This window comes from Hemiscyllium ocellatum, chromosome 7 (genome assembly GCF_020745735.1).
Source record: "Hemiscyllium ocellatum isolate sHemOce1 chromosome 7, sHemOce1.pat.X.cur, whole genome shotgun sequence".
NCBI lineage: Eukaryota > Metazoa > Chordata > Chondrichthyes > Orectolobiformes > Hemiscylliidae > Hemiscyllium > Hemiscyllium ocellatum.
The window spans coordinates 62,844,737-62,864,481 of record NC_083407.1 but is presented as its reverse complement, the minus strand read 5'-3'; the positions used below and the strand labels follow the sequence as shown (position 1 = coordinate 62,864,481).

At 39.8% G+C, this 19,745-nt stretch overlaps 1 protein-coding gene across 1 annotated transcript in view; it reads left to right on the top strand.

Annotated features, from left to right (window-relative positions):
- The window catches only part of myo3b (myosin IIIB), a 568,489-nt gene that overhangs the window by 146,690 nt on the left and 402,054 nt on the right, over positions 1-19,745 (top strand). The window contains exon 8 of the mRNA XM_060827913.1: positions 10,003-10,068. Within this exon, the coding sequence (XP_060683896.1) occupies positions 10,003-10,068 (66 nt within the window). The remainder of the gene's footprint in view (positions 1-10,002; positions 10,069-19,745) is intronic.

Sequence of the window (19,745 nt, the reverse complement as noted above, 5' to 3'; positions counted from 1 at the left end):
GAATTTCTGCCCTGCCTTTAAGCTTCACAAGAGTTTTCACTCTGTTTCCAGAGTTGTATTGCCGCTGTTGCCTTTTGCTGAGGCTTTTTTCTAGTTGTTTTACTTTCTCATGGTCTTTAGAAGTAGTGTTTGGCTTCAGGTTGTGTTCTAAAACTGGTACATTTTGTTTTTTTAACCTCCTCCCCATAAATAATTCCATAATAAAGTACTTATTGCGAATGGTGTCACTTGGTAACTGTGTATTCCTAATTCTCAGTTTAGATTTTTATGCATCAGTGACTTCACAGACTTTGCTTGATCTTTACACCTCTCTATTAGAGAGAGGATTGAATGGGGAACCTGTCACCTGATTGATACTTGCCCCAAAGTGGATTTCCTGAAATTTGTGTTCTTGAGTTGAGGTCCATTTTCTGATACTATTTATTTCAGGAAACTCTGTATTGCAAAGTTCCTTTAGAGTGCTCTGATCACTGAGTTTGCAGTGATTGAATGAAGTCTTGTCACTACCTGTTGGCTAAATATATCTTCAAATGTATTCACTGTTAACCTTTCTCATGACCTTACTGGAAATCTTGATGTTGGCATTAACTCGATACGTATTTAGCTGCGTATAGCACACGTTTAGCACAACAAAGTAAAATCTTGTCGGGCCAGCGCACTGATTGTTGGCCTCTTGTTCTGTATTTCAAGATGCCTTACTGTCTCCTGTGAAGTTTCTGTTGGATTTCTCTCTTTCAACTTTGGTATAACCATTCTATTGTCATTCACTAGTGAATGTTCCACTGTTGTCAGGTATTGCTTTTGCTTGTGGTACATATTAAGCATTTGGTTTGCTGGACCATATTTTGATCACTGTTGCACACTAAATTGTCTGACCTTTGTGAACACCTTTTGTCAGGTCCTTTGAGCTACATGAATCTGTTTGCACTTTTTCTCAATTGCTAGTGAATGGTTAGCAATGACCACAGAATAAGGAACTGCTACTTCTACATAATACCATCTTCTTTCTCATCTCAATCAACATCGAGAACGTATCTTCCATCACTTACCCTTGTCTAGAACATAAACGATCTTATATTTGTATATCATCATTCTTCTCCAGTTTTATTTTTCTATAAGCCTTGCAAGATCTTGACCTGCCTTTGGTGTCTTCCCCCAGTTTACTCAACAGCATCTTCGAAATTTTCTGAGATTCTTCTCTTTTTTACTGTGTTCTTTGGACTCTGTTTTAACTTCAAATCCTGACTTTAGATATTTTTGTCCCAAGGTGCCACCATGAATTATCTTGTGCGTTAAGTCAATGCTATGATCTGCATATTGAGACTCCAGTCTGGAGTATCTCAGGCTTTGGGGTTTGCGCACACACTATTCCAGAGACTGCTTGATCATCATTAGTAAGTCATGTTCTTTGACTCCTTACGTACTGTAACATTTCTTTATTTACATTTGTACAAGGGTTTTCAAATATACTTCTCGCGTGAAGTGTCTAAGATCGCTTTCTTTACTAGATACTTCATACTAGACTGGCATCTGCCCTCCTTGTAGCTTTTATTCTTCCCCCCCACCTTCCAACTTTTGACTGCCCAGCCCTACCTGGAGAGAGGAGTTAAGGGAGATGGGTCGCAGCTGGAGCCTGGGTGGGAGCAAAGCTTGTGGACTGAGACATGTGGCAGAGTAAGCACAGGCCAATTCATGGAGTGGCAGTGGAGCGCGGGGTCTGAGTCACTGGCTGATTCTGTGAACAGCAGCTGAATGAGTCCTGGACAGAGGCTGGCATGTGGAGGTGGCGTGGCCTCGTGTTCTGGGGCTGATAAGTGCGGACGCCTGTTGGAGAGGGACTGGAGCTTGAAGTACATTATGGTCACTTTTATTATCATTCTGGACTTTTTAAATTCTGTTTCCCTGCTAACCTTTCTTTTTACTCTGTAACAACATTTAAAGTGTCTGTACCTAGGTACTTTGTACCTAAGGTGGCACCGAGAGGTAACATTACAAACTTTTCACTGCACTCATTAAATTGCATGTGACAATAACGGCAATTCTATTCTCTTTCTTATCAATGCCAGAATTATGTCCTATCAATTACTTGATTGTGGTTTATATGAATCTTTTCATACTCTGAAAATAACATGCTGGGCCCTTTCATGATGTAATGGTAATATTTACTAGTGAATTGTAGAAACAAGGAAGATCCTAGATTGGACTCTAGCTCACCTCATGTACAGTGTTAAAGTTTGGAAATCATTCCAAATTGCAGTTCTTGATTTATAGTCAGCAAAAATCTGACTTTGCTGTGATATCCTTCATTGTAAGATATTAGCCCCTTAGGTGATGTACAATTCCCCACATGACTTCAATCAGAGAAAGAGTCAGTGATTTCAAGAAGGGAGGACAATATCACAAGTATAATCAACCTGAATTGATTTTCCTTAAAATGTATCTCATACTATAACAGAATGAGTATGGTTCAGCACATTCATGAATTTTTCATGTTTTTCCAAAACATCTATTCTGAGCAGACATGTTATAATTATAGTTAATTAAATCTAAAAAAAAAGCCAGAAAAATATTAAGTTAGTATCATTTTGGAATCCGTTCTTTTAAATAATTATACTCGCCTAATAAATGGTTAAAGAAAGGGAAGATCTGTTTCTCTTTAAACATGCCAAGACCTGTATACTGAAACAGGTGTTTGATGTTTAAGCAAATTATTCACATCATTAGTAACAAAGTGGCAGGATTTTATGATCCAATCTGTTCAACTGAGATCTGCTGAAACAAAAATATCTTTTGTGCCCTTGATAAACTCTTTCCAGGGTATAATATTTGTCATGATTTATGATGTGAAGAGGAATTAAAATGGGCACATAGAAAATGGAGAGTTAAAATAATTTTGTCTCTTGCATAAATTTATTACAGTACATTAATTAGCTTCACATGTTGGACCAATGCTGTTTGATAAGCCACATTATTGGTCTTGTATAAAGTGAATCTATTTCATTTTGATCAGCTGTGATATTTGATTCAGATTAGGCAATATACAAGTCATTATATAATCCACTTAGTAAAATAGTGCATTTTTAGAAACATGCAAATACTATTACTGTAGTGGCTATTTCAGTTGATTATTACAACTTAATGTTTCTTGGTGGATGTAGCAGAATTAAGTTTGTTAGTAAACTTCCATATTAAAAATGAGAAATTGTCAATTTGTTTCAATGTACAGTATGACATGCATTGTGTCTCCTGCATGGTATTTATACCTAATGACTCAATGCTTGTTAGCCCTTGTAACATAACTTGGATGTTGATATCATGATATTGAAATACCTAACTGATGTTTATTTCAGCTCAATAATATTCACAAATACTACATTCACAACAATGGGTGCTGGGTTAAAATTAAGCTTTTCAATTAAATGAATACCATATTTCCATTAGCATATTTTGCTTCAAGTGACCCAAATAAAATGGAGTCTGAAATTGTTATATCCTCGGGTGACATTCTTTTATCAAGGGATGTTTCAAAAATATCTCTCTTAAAGATATGCTGGCAAACTGACTATAATAAAACAAAGAACTCTGAATGCTGGAAATTTGAAACATAAACAGCAATTGTGGAGAAACTCAGCAGGTCTGGCAACATCTATGGGGAGAAAACAGTTAATGCTTCCTTGGAGCATCTTCTGACATCCTGACCTTTGGACATATCACAACACAGTGAAAACTGTAAATTCAGAGCAAGGAAGTTGGTGAGGAAATATTTGTAGCACAAATTTGGATGTTTGAGGACATGCCATTTTTCTTTTTGGTGTAGTATGAGACATGGGCATGGTGAGGTGGCATGTTAAATGCAACAGCTGTAGAACATGAGCCACCATTTTGTGTCTGTGAAATGTGATTGTTGGCCATGCTTGAAGCTGCTGCTTTTGCAGGATCTTGAGGAGAACAATTTTACTGATGTTTGAATTGAACCTGTAATCTGGCAAAAGATTAGTTAGCTTCTTGGTTCCAAAGGAATAAGCCCAAGACTGCATGATCGACATTTGTGGAGAAGTGTGATCTTAGCAATAATCTATTTTAGCAACCTCCATGGGGAAGTCAATGTAATAGCAGAAAACATACTTTGTAACAAAGGATTCTGATGGACATATTTCACAGTTGCCACTATCCCAATGTCATTGCCTTGAACACCATTTGCAACTTACATCTGTACAGGAAGAACCATAAATTTTCATGCTCTTCTACTTTTAGAAAGTATTCCTGATTACAGTTGATTCTGTAGAAACACAATGAAAGATTCACATTGATGAGTATTTAACTTCCAGTACTTGCTGTCAATTCTTTTATGGAATGTCTTCTCAAACAATATTTTGATAACATTCAGAGTATCTTCAAGTTCTTGATTTTTTGTTCTTAAAAGGGAAATAACTCACCTCCAAAAGCAAATAAATATTTCTTCAATCACCCAACCATGCCTGTTGTGCCCCTCCATGGCCAAAAGTCACACTGCGACTCCAGGCGGAGTTCCTCAGCCCTGGTTGAGGAGGATCTTGGAGATGTCTTCTCCAATGGTCAACAGCAGGGACATTCCTCTGTAATTACCACAGTTGGATGTGTTCCCTTTTTTGAAAATGCGATTGTGGTATCTTGGAGCTTTCCTGGGATGCTCTCCTCCTTCCAGAGAAGGCAGACAAGGGCATGTCACTGCAGCAGGAGCTCTTTGTCTCTGCACTTCAATGTCTCAGCAGGGATACCATCTGCTCAAGCAGCCATGTTGTTCTTAGGCTAGTGGACTTTGTTGAAGGCTGGAGTGTTGCTGAGCTTGTGACATGTAACATGCTGTGGGAGGTGTTCAAAGATGTTCGGATTGACGACTGAGCCCTGGTTGAGGAGGTCTCAAACAGCACAAGAGCAAACTCTTCAAGCTCCATCTGCCCCACTGCAGACTCTACAGATTTGTTTTGGATTTGTATGCTATTTCAGAACCCATTAAATCCAAGTGGAAGTATGTCATCTTTGTTTACAAGCACTGCCTGTAAAGGGAGAAGATGGAGTATCTCCATAATGTTCTATGTTGAATTCAGATTTCCAGCATCTGCAGCATTTTTCTTTTTAATTACATTAAACATTTTTGTCTAAGCAAACTGAAATCTTTAATGCTGGATCTCTTTAAAATGTCATGCAAATCTGCAGGAGATTCTTTAAAAACATACTAACAATCTTGTTTCTTTACATAGTTCCTGAGAACATTTTCCAATGCAATTTCAGTGTCCACATTTATATAGGGAAGTGTCCATCAAAATATATCATTTTGTACTTGGATCCTGCCTACTGGCAGCATGGTAGATCTCTATCTTCTAACTTCTCAACCTTAAATTTTAAATAAACACGAACCTTTCAAGCAACTCTTTCTCAATCTTACACTTTGTAGTGTAAGAAAGTGGGCGGCACGGTGGCACAGTGGTTAGCACTGCTGCCTCACAGCGCCTGAAGACCCGGGTTCAATTCCCGACTCAGGCGACTGACTGTGTGGAGTTTGCACGTTCTCCCCGTGTCTGCGTGGGTTTCCTCCGGGTGCTCCGGTTTCCTCCCACAGTCCAAAGATGTGCGGGTCAGGTGAATTGGCCATGCTAAATTGCCCATAGTGTTAGGTAAGGGGTAATGTAGGGGTATGGGTGGGTTTCGCTTCGGCGGGTCGGTGTGGACTTGTTGGGCCGAAGGGCCTGTTTCCACACTGTAAGTCTAATCTAGTATGTTTTAATTGCACAATAAATAGGATGAAATCTAATTTTACATTGATATAATGATTAGATGTATGACTTTAAAATGGGGACTGAATTATATCATTATGCCTCATTCCAAGTATGTCCCTAATCATGCTTAATTTGAAGACAATGTTTAGACTTGAATTGAATTGAATTTATTGTCTCATGTACTGAGGCACAGTAAAAAGCCTTGTCTTGCGAGTAATACAGGCAGATCACACAGTTAAGTAGCATAGATAAGAAAATAATAGGTAAACAGCGGCAAAAACTAAAACAGGGGTACAGGCAAATGTTAAGAGTTTGTGAGTCCATTCAGTATTCTAACAACAGTAGGGTAGAAACTGTTACGAAACCGGTTGGTGCATGTGTTCAGCTTTCTGTACCTTCTCCCCCATGGTCGAGGTTGTAGAAAAGCATTGCCAGGGTGGAATGGATCTTTGAGAATGCTGGCAGCCTTTCCTTGACAGCGGGCCTGGTAGATGGATTCTATAGATGGGTGGTTGGTATTTGTGATTGTCCGGGCCGAGTTCAACACTCTCTGTAACCGTCTCTGATCTTGAGTGGTACAGTTGCCATACCATGTAGTGATTCATCCAGTTGGAATGCTGTCAGTGGTGCACCTATAAAGGTTGGCAAAGGTATTCGCGATCATGCTAAATTTCCGCAGCTGCCTGAGGAAGAAGAGACATTGTTGGGCCTTTGTAACCAGTGCATCCACATGAAGAGTCCAAGAAAGCGAGTTGTGGATGACCACTCCTAGGAACTTGACACTGTCCACTCATTCGACCTCTGTGCTGTTAATTGTGTTTAGAGCCTCATATATACTTCTTAAAACTGTGGAGGTCCAATCTTCTGTTCTGTGTGCACCTAATGGTGTTCACCTCTGCAGTGCCTCTGGACCATTACAAACAGGTCCTTAACATCTCTTCCACTGATACATTGAATGAAAATTAACTTCAAAAGTGAGTTGATTTTGAGTTGAGTGAAAAATCTCTTTGCCAACACCAACTTTCAGTAAGTCTGTAACTGTGTGTGTAGTCAGGCCATTCTAAGGTGGGTTACAGTCTGATTGCAAGCACAAGCTTCCATTCAGATAGACCCAGAGTCCATGGATTAGGCAAGTTAAAATTTCCTCCACTAGTAGGGCACCTCCTGTATCCTGTGTCATTTTTCAATAACCACTGAATTACTTTCTGGAGGTCTGAGTAAGAATTTCCATTTCACCAAATCACTGACAGGTCTCTATATCTTTTCTGGTCAAATTTTGGTCGAAGAATGTTTGTGTGTTTGCAGAAATATTCATAAGTAAGAAATACCTATTCTGTGATCCTGTCGTGTATTATGTAACAAGGAGTGCATTGTGATTTTTTTTATCCTTTGTAATTCTTCCTATTGTGGTTTATTAAATTTCTGATTCATCTCCTAGATGAATCTAAATTCTTCTAGTAGAATAGGAATCTATGCTGTTTCCAAATACACTCCTGAAGCTTTCTTAACCTGTTTTTCAGATGACTTTATTTTGTGATGGTTCATAATATATGCACAACTGGTACTGTCACTTCCACACTCTAGATTGTTTATATTCAGAATAAGCCTGTCTCACTTACAGACTGTAATTCAAAGACTACCATCCATTTTCTTAATTTATAAATGTTTCCACAGTTGAGAGATTTCTATAGATTTCAACACTACTGTGGATGCATTGTAACCTGGTAAAAATAAACCTGCTATTTTAGCTGCCAGCAAAACAAAATTCAATTTTGCAGTCATCATATATGAATGTTCCTTCAATCTATCTCTTTGATCAGACTTTTGGGCAGCTTTGAATGTCCCCTTTTGTAGCTCAATGTCTTTGTTGATATCACTCTCATTCAGCATCTTTTGGGTGTTTTACATTATTAAATGTAAGTTGCATAAATTCGCAAAATCTCAGGAGATTTTATAATGCTTTTTTTTGTTTTTATTAACTTGTTCTGTTATATCCCTCAGCTCCCCTTTCACAATTGTTGAGATGTATGGGAATAAAAGTATTTATTAAATATACATATTCATATACATAAATATTCAAAATAGTTTTGATATTATAATATTAAATTTCTGCATTAATATAGCCATCTATACGGGTCAGTTAGCTCAGTTGGTTGTTCGACTAGTGAATGATGCAGAGTAATGCCAACAAGGAGTGTTCAACTGCACTGTCTGAGGTTACATGAAAGGCCCATCTTCTCAACCTCCATCCTTGCCTGAGGTATGATGACACTCAGGTTAAACCACCACTAGTTGTCTTGTTTTAATAAGGGAGCAGTCTTCTGGGACAATGTGACTTTACTTGATGCCCTTTTATGTAAAATTTATATTTAGTTACTAATGCAAACTATTAATTGAACTAAGTATTTAGTCTTACATTTACTTGCTTAATGTCATGGCTTGGAAATTTCAGTATTGTTGGCAATATAAATGGAGGCACCTTTATTTCCAGTGAAATTGGAACTGGTGACCCCAACAGAAATTTCAGAGTCTGGTAATTTAAGCAATATCAGCTTGATGAGGAGGAATCCCACCAAATAGGAGCTGATTCTCTGAAAATAAAGACTTATACAACTGACACATTATTTGAACTGCTTTGCTAGTCACAATTTTTTAGCTTTCTCTTTTAAGTTGATATCCAGTGAAAGAAATTTACTTAGGATCGGATAATTCACCGATAGTCATTGTTGACAGATGAAGAACAAAAGTCTGAAATCAGATCTGATCATTGACCGCATTCATTCCAGAAAATCATGTACAATGCATACAACAGTTTGTTCTTTCTAACATTTACTGATAGACTTTCTTCTTCCTATGCTTGGTTGTATTAGACTATTTGCTCACAACACATGTTTTAGAAGGATTACTCATCCATAAAGGAGTCCACCCAAATTTCCTTCAGTTGAAATTATTGAACAGAAAATTGAGCAGGCTCATTTACTGGTGTCCTCAAGCAATCCAACCCAATACATCAGATGCTAGAACTAGAAAATGTACACTGTAATATTTTAAGGAAGGTAGAGAACCCCAGGTAAATGACAGTCTGTGAAATTTCTGTCTGATCCCTTAAGGTAATTTATTGGAGCTGAAGGATGTTACTTTCAAGCTATGATTTATGTTATTTGACCCTTAACACTTTTTTTTTCCACAGCTGATGTTTCCATGGGCCTAGAAGCATAAAATCCATCATGACCCTGAGTATTTTATTAGTCACTTATCATGATAATTGCCTGTTCCATTTTTCACAAGGTATTAATCTAGATTGGTATTAAGGGAATTAAACATTGACTTATTTTGATAGCAGCTTATTTCACATAATAATGGCAAATATTTCCCCTGCTTCATTTAAGAGTACATTTTGCATTTCTTCACCATTTAATCATAATTTAAAATTCCTGATTACATCTATGTGATTCATTCTTCATACACTGTTAGTATATTAGCCACGCTCACCTTTTCTTTTAACTGCAATGAAAATCAATTCAATCTGAGTTGTCTTAACATTCAACTTTGAACTAGCTTTAATTATTGAGTGCATTCTAGCTTGAGTTATACTATGTATCAATGCCTTTTTGAAAATGTGATGCTAAAAGTTGTGCATTCTGTTTAAAATATTACTGTAATAATGATGGTGATTTTCCATAATGTCTTTTGGCAATGTCAAGTGGCATTGAGGTTTATTTGAATATTTTATCAGACGCATTGATCATTAGTTTTACATTTCTGACATGATAACTGAGGTAATAAAACAAAGAACTCCAGATGCTTGAAGTCTGAAGCAAAATTAGAAAATGCTGAAGAAACTAAGCAGATTTGAAGGGTACTGGGCCCAAAATGTTAACTCTGCTTTCACTCCACAGATGCTGCCAGACTTACTGAGATTCTCCAGCAATTTTTATTTTATGATAACCATGATACTAAAATTTGGAGTTTGCTAATATGTTACAAAATACATTGAACATTTTTGTTTAATACATTTCACCATTACAGCGCTTTAAAAATGTAGAATTGTTGGGCATTGTGATTTTCAGTGCTTTTTCATTTCACATGGACTTGCACCATTATTTGTTGAATGAAAATTGGATGTTTAGCAGTATGCAGTTCGATACTTGAAACCAATTGAGCAGTTAATTATGGATAAAGGAATAGATCTAATCCTAAACAATTTTTAAATTATTTGTCTTCTCATTTTGTTTCTGCTTTTCAGAAACCCTCCACCTACTTTACTCCATCCAGAAAAATGGTGCGCAGGATTCAACCACTTCATTTCACAGTAAGATTTCCTCTCAATTTACTTGATAGATGTCCATGATCTAACTCACCTGTCAAAGATAACAAGTTTGCAATATTACATTTTGATATAACAAATGGCCAAACTGCTACTGTCCATTTTATATATTTGATGAAATGTTGTTACCCCCAAAACCTATTAAATCGATGAAAGACTGCATAATTTAAAATCTTTTTAAGGATTCATTACTCTGTATAACCATAAATGACAGTTACAGTAATGCAAAAGACATTGTATTATGGTACTTAAACTCTGACATCAAAGCTACATTGAAAGTTAGAAAATGCACAGAAACAAACTTGAAGACATTTGTATAAAATACCTCCCAAGACTGGACAGGGAGGAGTAACATCTGCCAGTTGTAGCACAGTATTGTATGCTGGATCTGTGCATTACAACAAACAAGTTCAACAGTTGGCATGTATTATGTGTGTAATTATTGCAATCAGACTTGGAAATGTTGTTTATAATGTGGTCCTATTTTTGCTACGTTGAGAGTATTATAGGAGAGAACTAATAGAAGAATGTAGTGTTAAAGGCATTGGGATTTTGTCAGGCTGATAGAGAGTTGCCCACTAGTTGGAGAAGCAATAGAGAACTCCTCCTCCATTCCCCGGGGGAGGCCTCAATTGTATCAAGTATCCTTTAGGCGTTTAAACAGCCACTTGTTAGGCCTTCCCCACCATTGAAACATGTGGGGGAGATTTCACCCACTGAGACCAGAGTTTGGTAGCTACTCTTGCCACGACCTCACTGGAACCTCATTGGCAACTGATGGTATTGCAGACACAATGTCAAGTGATCAGAGTAATTGAGAGATCTTAGAACAAAGGTAAATGAAGGAGATGTGGGATTTTCAGGGTTGGAGCATGTGTTGAGGGAGAGACAGGAGCAGGAGGCAAGTCACTGCAGATTTATTTGGCTATAAGTGGCAGCCATCACAACAACACTTGATCTTGTACTTTTCTTCATCCATATTTAACTGCTCGATTGTTTTCAAGTATAGGACTACATACTGCTAAATGTCCAGATTTCATTCAACATGTATTGAGGAAAATCCATATGACAACCTCGTGCACACAGTTCTGGAAGGGTTTCAGAATAGCCTGGGAACCATGGCTGATTACCTCTCCCTAATCAAGGGTAACTGAAACTAACCATAGCCCCATTGCACTGCCTTCACTGAGATCAGTTAACTCTGCACCAATTGTGAATAAACCAGTGCTGCCTTGATTGTATAGTTCACCCTCTTACTGACATTTCAGTACTCCTCAATTGTTCTTTGATAATATTTTTAAATCATCCTTTCCATGTCACTTGTTTTTCTTAGCAGACCTTTACCTATTTCAGGTTGTACATAGTCAAGTTGGAGCAATGGATTTCAGCCTTGTTTGGATAAGGAATCCGAGAAAACATTTTGCAGTTCTTTGGAACCCCAATTATCTCTTCTGCTCTGTGTTGTTAAATAGAAAACGAAGCAAAACATTATTTAGTGGACACATTATTATTTTTCATTAAATGTAAGAATGCACCTTGAAAAATTGAGGACATTAGTTCAATTTTCAAGTCATCTGAAAATTGCACAGAATTGTTTAGGAATATTCAGGAAACTCTTGGGTTTTGATATCACTGCATGATAAACACTGAGCTAAAGTGATAATGCCTATTTTAATTGTCCATTTAGTTGGCACTGGATTACCCCAGTTTCACCAGGCAGAAAATAGCATCCAAATGCCTCCTCAATGTGTTTTAAGGATAAAGTAGGATCCTAACATGAGAACCAAACAATCCGAAACAAAAGTAAAGTAGTACTAAATTGAAATTTCTTGTAATAATTATACAACAGACATATTGTGGTTCCAACTAATCATGCAAGACATAGAATGTATGTAGTAGATTGTTTCTCTCCAGGATCATTGGGACCAAAAAAAAAATCATGTGAGAGAAGCAGGCAGCCAGATTGCTTTTTCTTGAAAGTATGACAAATTCTAGACCTCTTGCTGGCTAGTTTGGCCTAGCGAACTTACAGCCCCACAAGATTGTCATCTAAATTGCACCAACCTGAAACAAACGGATCAGTCACATTGGCTGAAGTGCAGCCAAATGCAGAAGAAGCTATCCCTTTATATAGTAAAGAGGGCAGGCTCTTCAAAAGCCTACATTTGTAAATATAACTTATAATTTAATCCAGTTCAGTGAAGTATAATATGTTTTGCTATCAGTAAAGTGTTACTTGTTCAATGTTATGTTAAATGCTACTGTTTCGTACATCACTCTCCATCCCAGTATGGACCCTAGCTCTTGGCATGGCGGGCACTAGAGTGTGTCTGGACAAAAGACAAGAGTAATCTAGTGCAGTGTGTGTAGGACACACCCAGATAAGAACACCCTTCATGCCAAATGGATATACAGACATGCCAACGTATAAAGTAGGAGCAGAAGTAGATTATTTGACTGCTTGAGCCTGCTTTGCCATTCAGTAAGTTCATGGCTGATCTGTTTGTATTTCAAATTCCATAATCTCATCTACCCTTGATAATCATTGATTCTCTTGCTTGTCAAAAATCCAATCATCTCTATCTTAAAAATATTTGATTACATCACCTTCAATACCTTCTAAGGCAGGGAATTCCAAAGTTGTAAAACTTTCTGAGGGAAAATATTACTCCTCATCCTACGGTCCACGTGCTGTAGGTAAACCCAATTTGCTGTTTGGACAAGAATGGTAATCCAGTCTTATTCGGGTACAGACTGTCCCAGTGGGACAACCACTGTTTTCCCTAATACTGGTGCCAGTGGCCAATGAACTGGAACCCATTTTTTCTTATACCTGTCTTTGAGCTACACATTCAACCTGATAATTTTATGTATGAAAACCCAGTTTGCCCACAGCTCATGTAATAATCCAGAGGTTATAACTTTTGAAGTCCAGCTTTCTAGTTTAGCACCTAACTCATCAGCCTCATTCTACCTAAGTTGTTGGCAACTACATAAACCATGACAACCACTGGACCTTCTTCCTCCCATCACAGAATGGAGTCCATGGTTATCAGGGCTGGGAAGGAGTGTAGAGTTGAGTTTACAATCAAATCTGCTCTGAATTAATGCGTTCGTATGGCTCAACTATAATTTGCACCCAGTGCTGATTTTAATCCTTTGTGTCCATATTCAGTAACTAGGTTAGCATTCTAATATTTTGTTAGTTTTGAAATGTATAGTGCTGTTACAGCAAATAGGCAGTATAAACTTTAGTAAACCACCTTTGCTTCGTACACAGGTAATTCATGATCTGCAGGAACCCCTTTTGTGCCATGTCCAGCACTATCTCTATAAAATACTTGAATGCAACATTACTGCATTGTAAGTGCTTAAACCTTATTAAAATATCATAATCAGGCATGCTTCTACATATACGATAACTGCTTTACACAGAATTATTTCACAGAATTATTTCATTCCCAGAAGGAGACCATTCAGCTCATCTTGCTTACACCTGCTGTACTATTTACTTCCAATCTTCTGAGTTTTTCCCATATCTCTATACAGCATTGCTATCCAAAAGACAGTACCTCTTGAAGCCTCAAATGCACCACATTTCCAGACAGTGCATTCCATGCTCTTATAACGCACTTGTGAGACAGGTTTTTCCTATCACCACTCTTGCTTTGTTTGAACATCACTTCAAGTCTTTGCCATTTTGTTCTTGTTTCTTTCACAAGCAGAAATAGCTTCCCATCATCTACTCTGCTCAGACCACACATGATTTTGAAAACCTCAATCAGATCACCTTTCAGCTGCCTTCTCTTCAGGAAGAACAGTGCCACCCTTTTCAGTTGATCCTCGTAGCTGAAGTTTCTCATACTTGGATTCATTCTAATAAATTGCTTCTTTACTCTTTCCTCTGCATTTGTATCTTTCCTGTAATCTGGCACCCACAACTGTACACAATACCCTTGCTGAGGTCTAATAAGTGTCTTATGCAAGGTCGATATCACCTCCTTGTTCTTGTACTCCATGCCCCGATTAATAAAGGTGACAACACGGTATGTTTTATTTACTGCTCTCTCCCCCACTACCTTCAATGATCTCTGCATATATTCACACAGGTCCCTTTGCTCCTGTACCCCCTTTCAAATTGTGGCTCTAACTTAGGTTGTCTTTCTTTAGGTTGTCTTAGGTTGTCTAATTTAGATTGTGGGAGAAAGTGAGGACTGCAGATGTTGGAGATCAGAGCTGAAAATGTGTTGCTGGAAAAGCACAGCAGGCAGCAGGTCAGGCAGCATCCAAGGAGCAGGAGAATCAACGTTTCGGGCATGAGCCCTTCTTCAGGAATGAGGAAAGTGTGCCAAGCAGGCTAAGATAAAAAGTAGGGAGGAGGGACTTGGGGGAGGGTTGGAAATGCGATAGGTGGAAGGAGGTTAAGGTGAGGGTGATAGGCCGGAGTGGGGGTGGGAGCGGAGAGGTCAGGAAGAAAATTGCAGGTTAGGAAGGTGGTGCTGAGTTCGAGGGTTGGGACTGAGACAAGATGGGGGGAGGGGAAATGAAGAAACTGGAGAAATCTGAGTTTATCCCTTGTGGTTAGATTTAGATTGTGCATTACCTCAACTTTTCTGTATTGCAGCTCATCTGCCACCGATCTGCCCACTCCACCAACTTGGCAATATCATTTTAGAGTTCCACACAGTTCTCCTCTCAATTTAGATTAGATTACTTACAGTGTGGAAACAGGCCCTACGGCCCAACAAGTCCACACCGACCCGCCGAAGCGCAACCCACCCATACCCCTATATTTACCCCTTACCTAACACTATGGGAAATTTAGCATAGCCAATTCACCTGACCCACACATCTTTGGACTGTGGGAGGAAACCGGAGCACCCGAAGGAAACCCACGCAGACACGGGGAGAACATGCAAACTCCACACAGTCAGTCGCCTGAGTCGGGAATTGAACCCGGGTCTCAGGCGCTGTGAGACAGCAGTGCTAACCACTGTGCCACCATGCCGCCCTTACAATTCTTCCAAGCTCAGTGTCATCTGCAAACTTGGAAATTGTCCCAATGCACGCCAAGATCCAGATTGTTAACATACAGGAAGAACAATTGTCTTAGTGTCAACCGCTGGGGAAATCCACTACATACCCTTCGCTAGCCTGAAAATAACCATTGACCATTACTTTCTGTTTTACATCACGCAGTCACATTGCCACTGTCCATTTTACACCACACATGCTTTTGTGGTCTAGCTTCTGTGCCTTATTCTGAGATTCTTTTAAGCTCCAGCTTTCTTGTCCAGCTTTGTCCAAAAAGCAAGTTATAGTTTGTTCTGGATGGAAATCTGGCTTATTTACTGATTTTTGGATTTGAAGTAGCTTAGATGAATTGGCTCCATTAAATCAATGAAGGATTGACTATTGGTTTTTCCTTGGTACTTTGAGGTATTGCAGTTTACATCAGTGGAAGCATCTGAACTTCATCAAATTCTTTAAGATAAAATTAAAAATGTTTTCTGTATAATAGACAAAAAGGAAGTACAGTAGCGCCTCGACATACGAACGACCCTGTTCACGAACAAATCAGTTTACGAACAGGATTGTACGTAAAATTTTGCTTCAACGTACGTACGAAATTCAAGGTACGAATGAAGGGACAAATGCAAAAAGCCCGTGTGCGACCATGTGGTTTCATTGTTCTGCTTTGCTACGCGCTTGTTGGACGCAAAAACACTCGAGCCCCGCGTGATCTCATTCAGTTCGTCTTTGGCGCGTGCACTGTGACAGCCGTCCAAGCATTCTTACACTATCCGAACAATGGGAAAAATTGATTCAGTTCGCGAACTTTTCGGTTTGTGAACTGGGTCACGGAACGGATTAAGTTCGTAAGTCGAGGTGCTACTGTAAATTATTCAGGGTGATATTTAATCAAGGTGTCTGGAATTGTGCCTGCCAGATGGACAGCCAGCAAGAGCTCTACATTGCTTCCTTTGGTGAAGGCCAGCATATTAAGAATCACTTTAGTGACCACAGCAACTATTCCCTGAAATCTCTGATCCTTAATATGGAAATCCCAAAAGCTGATGGTGCTGATTGGCCATTGGGTCTACACAGATGTCCACATCACAGGGACACAGTTGGAAGTTGCTTGCAATGCAGCTTTTAGAATCTCTGAGAGATCTTGGCCAAATGTGAGTGAGAGTGGAATAGAATTGATAGGAGAGTGATAGGGAGGAGGGTCAGAGGTAAGGGCATACATGTAGTCACAGTGTATTCCAGATGACAGGTTTATTGATCAGCTACTGGGTGCCGAAGAACAATACACGCCTTACCCCTCTGGGCATTATGGGTTTCATTAGGCTGATGCCTCAGATACTACATGCAGCATGCCCTGGACAACATCCATGTTGGTCCAGGAGTAACATTCACACCACACAAGTGCCAAACAATGATAATCACTAACAGAAGGGAAGCTGACCATTGTACTGGGCATGCAATGGCATTACTAGGTAAAAACAATGACTGCAGATGTTTGGAACTTCAACAGTTTCCTCATTTCCCCTTCCCACATCTCACCTCAGTTCCAAACTTCCAGCTCAGCACTGTCCCCAATACTTGTCCTACCTGCCTAGCTTCTTTTCCACCTATCCACTCCACACCCCCTCTCCCCTGACCTAACACCTTCATCCCCTCCCCCACTCACCTATTGTACTCTATGCTACTTTCTCCCCACCCCCACTTTCCTCTCATTTATCTCTCTGGCTCATTTATCTTCAGGCTCTCTGCCTGTATTCCTGATGAAGGGTTTTTGTCTGAAACGTTGATTTTACTGCTCCTCGGATGCTGCCTGAACTGCTGTGCTTTTCCAGCACCATTCTAATCTCGACTCTGCAATGGCATTACTGTATCTGCATCCCCAACTGCCAGAATTCTGGATATCACTATTGAGCAGAACCAGAATTGATCAGCCATATAAATGTTGTGCCTGCAAAAGCAGGTCAGAGACTAGAAATTCTGTGGCAATTAACTCACCTCCTATTTCCAAATACCTGTCCACCATTTACAAGGCATGGAAGGAATGTGATGGACGCCTTGATGAGTGCAGCAGCAGCAACGCTCAAGGATCTTGCTGCCATTTAAAACAAGACAAAGCAGCCCACTTGATTCCCACCCCATCCATCATCTTCAACATTCACTCCCTCATTACTGATCTCAAAGTCATAACATTGTGTACCATCTTCAAAATGCACTGTCACAATTCATCAAATCCCCTTCAACAGCGTCTTCCAAATTTATGACTTCTACTGCCAAGAAGGACAAGAGCAGCAGATACTTGGAAACATCACCCCCACCTTCCCTCCAAGCCCCAGACAGTCCTGGCTTTGAATTGTATCACCATTCCTTCGCTATTGCTATGTCAAGGTCCTGGAACTGCTTCCCCAACACCACCATGTCCTACACTCAAGGACATCAGTGGTTCAAGAAGGCAGTTCATCACTACCTTGTCCAGGGTAATTAAAGCTCGCTTGGCTTTCCTACTAAAAACGAGAGAACAAGAAAAAATTCAAGTATGAAAGAGCTTTTATTGATTGCTTCTCACCACGTGGTGGGGGAGCCCCGTAATCCCGAGTGTGTGCTTACACACTAGGTAGTGTTGCAAGTGCTCTCCCATGTGCTTACGCAAACCAAGGCTTTTTATACCTTTTTTTAAAGAAGAGGCATTTCCTGCAGTTTCATGTGCAACTGCCCCCAATTCAGTTACTGCTGGGACACGTTGGGACAAACCTTTGGTCATGTGCACTCATTATCTTGCTGTTCACAGTAGTTTCTTTATTTTCTTTGTTTACACTTGGCCATGTCCAAGCTAACCACACTCTGCCCTGACACCGTTTTGTTTAACATACCAGTTATATCAGTTTTAAGCAAGCTAAAATGTTTCCTAAAATTTACCATTCTTACATTCCCCCTTTGATTATTCCATTATCACATTTCAAAAAGGTCATCAGCTGGAAATAATAAAACGCAAACATTTAAGCAGAAGTATAACCCCTACAAACAACAGAATAATAGAGGCATAATGACTGATCATGCCCCAGAAATTGCCCAGTAAATTAAAAGGCCACCATCCCACAGAGGCGCCCTCCTGCATTCCTTCAATGTAGGTTTTTATGGTCTCTATCTCTCAGGTTACATTGTAATAGGAGTCAGTGATATTAGTAATGCACATGTTACTAATCACCTTACATATGCCATCCTCCTTAGCCAACAGGTAATGTAGGGCATAACAGTTCTGTAAGGCAAAGAGTCGCGATTCCCTGAGTTCCTTATTCATACTATCGAGGGCCTTGGTGGTGGCATTTCCTCGGATGATGACGCCACAGATTAGAAAGTTTCATTTCTTGGCAGCCAACAATCCTGCTGACCCACCAAGACTGAGGGCCCTAGGAAACCATATCCCATGGAGGATCCAAGGGTCTTAGGATCCGTCTACTCACAGAATTCCTTGGAGACAGATCGGGACGAAAGTCTATGAGGGATTTTGATATTATAAGGACAGGGAATGGTTACTGGTCTGACAGAACGAGTGGCAAATCGGGTGGAGTGCTTCCTAACAGTGGTAGCATAGATACCATTGAAAATGAACATATATCTACCGGCCATTTGGTAACAAGTGGAATTTCAAGGCAATTTCGCCCAGAATAACCCACCTCGAACCAAGCATCTGTACATGACCATTGCTCATTGGGATCATGATTTTTAATAAGGAAAGACCAGTTTCCGACCTGGACATGAGTCCCATTTCCATCACCATCACTATCTGAGTGCCTCGAGTGAGGTCTATGCACTGGGACTTGGTACAGGAACAATGATATTCACTATTTAAGTCATAACAGTGTTGGAGGCAGTGCTTCAGCACACAAGAGATGTTGTGGGGTACAATTACCGTTCCACACGTCCATCCCTTTCCATCATGGCACATCGGGTAACTAGTGCCATTGTCATAGTGGCATTGACAAGTGGGGTTGGGATGCCTGTTTGTAGGTTTCTCCACTTCACTCGGGATCTTGGCATATGCACTAACTCCCTATAGACCTCAGTTCCCCTATGACAAGTTAGGTTATCCACTTTCCCAGGTGTCTCTGAAGATGTCAGACTCCAACACGGAGTTTTCCCTACCAGGGTGGTCTTCCACACACCCTCCTGACACTTGTCTCTGATACTGTTGGAGACTTTAAGGAGGATGCAGAGCTGGCCCCTGGTTACTGACCAAACGGAGGTAGCAACTAACATTGAGGTGGTTGAAAGTGGTAGGGGATAACATAGTGGCTTTCCTGTCCTGTGAATTTTAAGATGGGTGTGCCAGAATAAATTATCCCACAGATCCACAATAGAAAATCTTAGAAAAGATACAAGGAGCCTGACAAGCATGATTAAAATCAGTCCTTGGTAGTCATAACTCTCCTAGTCGTCTGCGATAGTGGAACCGTACCCACGGCTCTCGTGAAATCTGATAGATGAATCCAGTTGGACAGCCCTTCGACCTTCACAGCAGTGGGAGAAATGAGCAAAACTTGGAATCGTCCTTTCCACTGTGGCTCTAACTTCTTCTGTCTCCAGTTCCTTATTGGGACCAGGTCTCCTTTTGGGAGGGCGGCACTTGTTCTAAT